Here is a 5000-nt window from a genome sequence, read left to right as displayed (position 1 = left end):
TACTCCGCTGGGAGTTCGGTTCGCCGGGTCAACAATCCGTTTTTCGAGGATATGATTGAGTGGGAATTGATTCGATGTTTGGTTGACCGAAATCAAATAACTTACTTTAATCAATAACTAATGTCCGATCAGCTGATGAATGGCAGCGAATCCGGTCCGGTTCCTAGGACGCTGTACGGTCCCTGTACGATTTTTTGGAAAATAGACATTTTAATACGGAACTTCCGGGTTTCGGGTCGAAGAGAAATCCAGTCGGAGGCGGCCAGTCAACATCGTCTTTGACGCTCTGTCTCCATCTCCCATCTTCGGTAGCATTAGCTGATCGTCTATTTTTAGGTGGCCTATGGGTTTGCTACTAATACTCGGCCATCTTCAAGTACGCAAAGCTGGCCAACCAACGTTTTTCTCGTTTAGTAAATCCCGGCCACGGGACAGCTGCAATTGCGCATGTCCGAAGCGGTTGCTGGAGAACGATGGATCATGTATAAAATGATTCGTCCCGGATCCAGGGGTTATCAGTGTTCAGACAGTGAGTCAACTCTACAAGACCTTTCTCAACGCCAAACACCGTCGCCGATGTCGCTGTGCTGTTTGTGATGATGATGCTAAGGGCAGCAGTGCATCGGGAACTTTAAAAGCGTTCGTTTCCCGGGACTGACGAGTAGAGTGTGACTAACAGGGAGGGAGTGGTGGTGTTTCAATCGATCGCTTCGGAGTCCGGCGAGGGCCAGAAAGTTGAGAAAATGTTATGGCTTCGCTTGCTGGCAGTGATGGTCTGGGCCTTGCTGATGGTGGCCGCCCGGGAGTCCTGGCAGAAACCGGGCTGCCATAAAGTGGGTGAGTAACCGTGTGAGAGTGGCGATCGGTCTTCGAGTGTCCTTAACCATCCCTCCTCTCGGTAGGACATACGCGAAAGATAAGCATTCCGGATTGTGTCGAGTTTACGATCACCACCAACGCTTGCCGAGGTTTTTGTGAATCGTTCGCTGTCCCATCGGAACCGTTTGCCATCCTTGGCCACAAGCCACCGCAGCCCGTCACTTCCGTTGGGCAGTGCTGTAACATCATGGAGAGTGAAGACGTGCATGTCCGCGTCCTGTGCATCAACGGTATCCGCAATCTTACCTTCAAGTCCGCCACCAACTGCTCCTGTTATCACTGCAAAAAGGATTAACCGTCGCTTGGCGTGCAACGCGCGATGGGCAGGACGCAAGGACATCCGGAACGGTCTGGAGCGGAAAGGGAGGTAGCAGACGGACGGTCAACCACCGATTGTTAGCCGATCAATTTATTTACCTCTGAGCCACTTTGTTTGGAGCCATGGGATGGTTCGTGTTCGTGTAATCTACCGAAACAAATACTAAACATTTGTACAAACAATACATATACTCTGCATCAAATGCGCCAAATAAATTGAAACACCTTACAAGAGGATTGCAATTGGAGTTAGATTGTTTTTCAATCCTTTCTGAGAAACCACAGAGGAGCAGGAATGATGGAACCGACTGTTCTATATATTGAAGGACCTACATGAAGCATACACGTCACTCCTTAATACTCCAATTGCAGAAGTTATCCTAAGATCTAATATAAAAAGAATTAAATAAGAACACTTTCAATTTTGATTATGCTAATTTTGAGCTTCTTATCCTAAAATACACGTGGGATTAGGGAAAGGCGTTCCAGTTTCAAATTTTCAAATAATTCGAAGATAATGTTCGAATTTCGAATGACGAAGCTTTAGGGCGCTGACTGTTGTCGGGCTCTGATTTTTCAAATTCACCACAAAACTCACCAAAAACCGGTTTTTTGATTTTTCAAAATAACTGTGGTTTTTTTATTCTTCCCCCGGCTCCTAAAAGAGCCCTTCCTTCCCTCAGTATCGCTCTGAGGCCTTCCGCACCCGCCAGGGATGTCCAAGCATCCCTGGACGACCGCCGGCCCGCAGCCTGTACCATCCAATAATCCCTTAAGATACCCTGAAGATTAGGCATTGCGATGGTCTATTTTCAGCTCTGTTCTATTTCTAGATTGATTTTGAATTATTCATCTCTCTCCTCCAACCATATTGGGACATCGTGCGTGATTCACTAGGTCATCATCCGCGGCCTCAATCGAGGATTATCAGGAAACCTCAAATTAACCAAACACCGGTAAAGCCAGCGGCTAAGATCCGACAAATAGGTGGTGGTGCTGGTTTGCGTTGGCAATAAGGACATCGATCATAAACCAAAACGCCACAAATCCTCTTTCCACCGTTGGCATCATCGTCCAGCCACGGATACGCGTTCCACAGTTCACGGAGGTGAGGTATTTGGATCGTCACTCAACCACTGCGGGTGGGCCGTGTGGCAGTGTGGGTGCGGTTTGTGTGTTTGCCTTATCGCATCGCTGCAGCTGTCCGATGTCCCCGTTGCACTCGGGATCCGGCGATAGGAATCGGATCGGAAAGCGGCCCGTCGCCCACATGGAAAAACCAATTTATCGTGCATCCCCGGGCCGAGGCAGTCAAACGCACGCATGCACACTGGCCGCGACCGACGCCAGAGGTGTCACGATGCTGCCTACGAAACCGTACTTGATGGAAATGCATCTCGACGGTGCAATTGCGTTATTGTGCTTGGTTCAACTCACTGGACATTCCGATGCAAGCGCGGTGCAACGAGCCGGAAAGCTAAAGTTCATGACAAACATGTTGACGGTATGCCATCGTGAGCTCCGCAAAGTTGATTTATGAACGCATCCCGTATCCGTCCTCGTCGTCCCTTATCGTAGTCCGTCGTTGTCCGTCGTCGTCCTTGCCGGATGTCGGATCATTGTGCATGGTTTCGCGTGCACGCGTGTGTGTATGTGTGTCGTTGTGGATGAGGCAGGCGGACGGGTTTGAGATAAATTTTCATCGGATCGACCATTGTACGGCCTGGCCTGGCCGCGTTTACCATATTGTGTTGCCGACTCTCGGCGTCCCGGCTTGTCCGCGAGCACAATACGGGGATTTCCGGTTTAGAGTGTCCTTCGGAGGATGGGCTAGGTGAGGTGAAGGGTGCGGCCAACCAAACCTGATGGCCTGATGAGGACGAATTGACACTTATTTACTGGTCTGTGGCTAGATGGCCACAACCGCATCCAAGGGAGGGTTCCAAAATGACGCGGATTTTGTCTTTCAGTGCTGCTGAAATCCTGCTTGGGTGGAGGGTGCTGGCCGGCTACGGAAGCGGAGGCATAGCTCCACAAAATGTGTAGTCCACACGGTGCGCATGTAGGACATCCATTAATTTGCCGAACAAATTCCATTTGTCGAGAAAAGGTGTTGTTGCATGATAATTTATGATTACGCGGGCGCTGGTTGCCGAACTGCTTTTTTGCTAGCCCCGGGAAAGGCTCGCGAGGGGTTTCAAGTGGCCCAGTGTACCATTTACAACATCGACTATGACCCGGCATTTAGTGACCCCTTTTCGCGTCAGTGATTTCGGTGGTGGCGCAAGGTGTGTCTTTTTTGGGGGAGTGTTTAGTGTTGCATGGTGGATGATTTATGGTGACACAGAGCTGAAACACTGCTCTGGATACGATACACCGCTTATGACCGCTTTTACTAATCTCTCGGAGTGTGTTGGTGTGCTTTTTCGGATCGATTTATCGTTTAGAGGCGGTTATGTTGTTCTGGACCATTTAACAAACGCATATTAAGGATCTGAGGGTCTTAAATATACCATTTGCTCGCTGAGTTTGTGATAATAACATTTTGGCTTCTAACCATTCGCCAACCACTTCCTATAACATCATTGCTTGATGGTTGTACAACAGCCAAGAGCATGCCAGCATCCTCTACGCTACGCAACGCAATCCAATTAACGCAATTCTTCAGCATCATTTAGCAGTAGAATCTCATGAAAATAATCCAAAACCGTAAGCCCTCTCGAAACGATGGCGCTGTGATTACCGTTCACCCACCAGGAACTGCCTCTCATGTTTTAGGTTTTGCTAACATCGCAGGAAGCCAACGCGCTACGCACACAGACACACACACACACACATATCTACGGTGTGCGCAGTCAACAAATTAATTAATTTGAAAAGTCAAAAAGTTAGGCCATTTTCGCTGCCTCGTCCCCATGCCTTGCTCCTTCCCCTCATCTCCTAATGCGTCCCATCCATCTATCGAGGCGGACTGAAATGGTGCCGGAATATGTGGCCGCCCTCGTGTAGCTGTGCCGCGGTTCCACCGTTAATTTATGCGTTGTCGTCGTCGTCGTTGCGTTGCCCTTTTTGCAGTTTCAGTATTTAGGTTAGGTTTCGGTTTTTTTAAATGATTTTTGGAAGTTTTTTTTGTGGCTCATGGGACCCCACATACCGCACATTTGTTGGTTTCGTCCTTGTCCTGGGGGATCGTGCATTTAGTTGCAGCTGAGAACCGCCTCGCATTTCAATTATGTTTTATTTGATTCGCGGAAGTAAATCGTTGATAGATTTGTGATGACAAGTTTCTAAGATTATTTATAAGTTTATTTGTTGACGGAGTTGCTATACTATCCAATTACTAAGTGTAGTACTAATCGTGTTTTCAAATGTATTATTTATTTTTTGAATTATGGTACAAATGTTTAGTTGATTTCCCCATTTTTATATTGCCTCTTGTTAAAAAATATTTTTTTAAGTAATCTGATGAACTAATTCGCTTCTACAGCGTTTTATAATTGATTACTAGTTATTTTTCTGTATATGTGCGATTCTTAATGCCTCCTGTTATCGTCCTTATCTCTCATCCGCCTGATCGTGTTTATATGTTTACATTTGAAGAAGTGCTTATGATTACAAGGGGATCGCACCACCGGTGGCGATCGATAGAATGGAGATGACAGCCACAAGGACCCACACCCGTGGTAATGATTTATCTGCGAGTGGATCGAACGGAAGCAAGTGACCTCCCTGCAAATCAGTCTTGATTATGTTATCCACCCTGATTTATGTAGGCAAAAGAAAGAGCGAGCAAGGACATCGAG

At 47.4% G+C, this 5000-nt stretch overlaps 2 protein-coding genes across 3 annotated transcripts in view; one reads left to right on the top strand and one right to left on the bottom strand.

Annotated features, from left to right (window-relative positions):
* LOC125960040 (cGMP-dependent 3',5'-cyclic phosphodiesterase-like) overlaps window positions 1-5000 on the bottom strand; it is a 427252-nt gene that overhangs the window by 47024 nt on the left and 375228 nt on the right. The gene's annotated exons all lie outside the window — the stretch shown is intronic.
* Window positions 534-1428, top strand: LOC125960123 (thyrostimulin alpha-2 subunit). The gene is made up of 2 exons (XM_049693326.1): window positions 534-837; window positions 903-1428. Exons 1-2 carry the CDS (start codon window positions 744-746, stop codon window positions 1172-1174), a joined length of 366 nt encoding a protein of 121 aa, XP_049549283.1. The 5' UTR covers window positions 534-743; the 3' UTR covers window positions 1175-1428.

The sequence above is a fragment of the Anopheles darlingi genome, chromosome 2 (genome assembly GCF_943734745.1).
Source record: "Anopheles darlingi chromosome 2, idAnoDarlMG_H_01, whole genome shotgun sequence".
Lineage (NCBI taxonomy): Eukaryota > Metazoa > Arthropoda > Insecta > Diptera > Culicidae > Anopheles > Anopheles darlingi.
This window is presented reverse-complemented; position numbering and strand designations above follow the sequence as displayed.

Coding starts and splice junctions, on each gene's coding strand:
- LOC125960123 (XM_049693326.1), top strand. CDS start 744: ATGTTATGGCTTCGCTTGCTGGCAGTGATGGTCTGGGCCTTGCTGATG. Junction 838..902: donor ACCGGGCTGCCATAAAGTGG/GTGAGTAACCGT, acceptor TCCTCTCGGTAG/GACATACGCGAAAGATAAGC.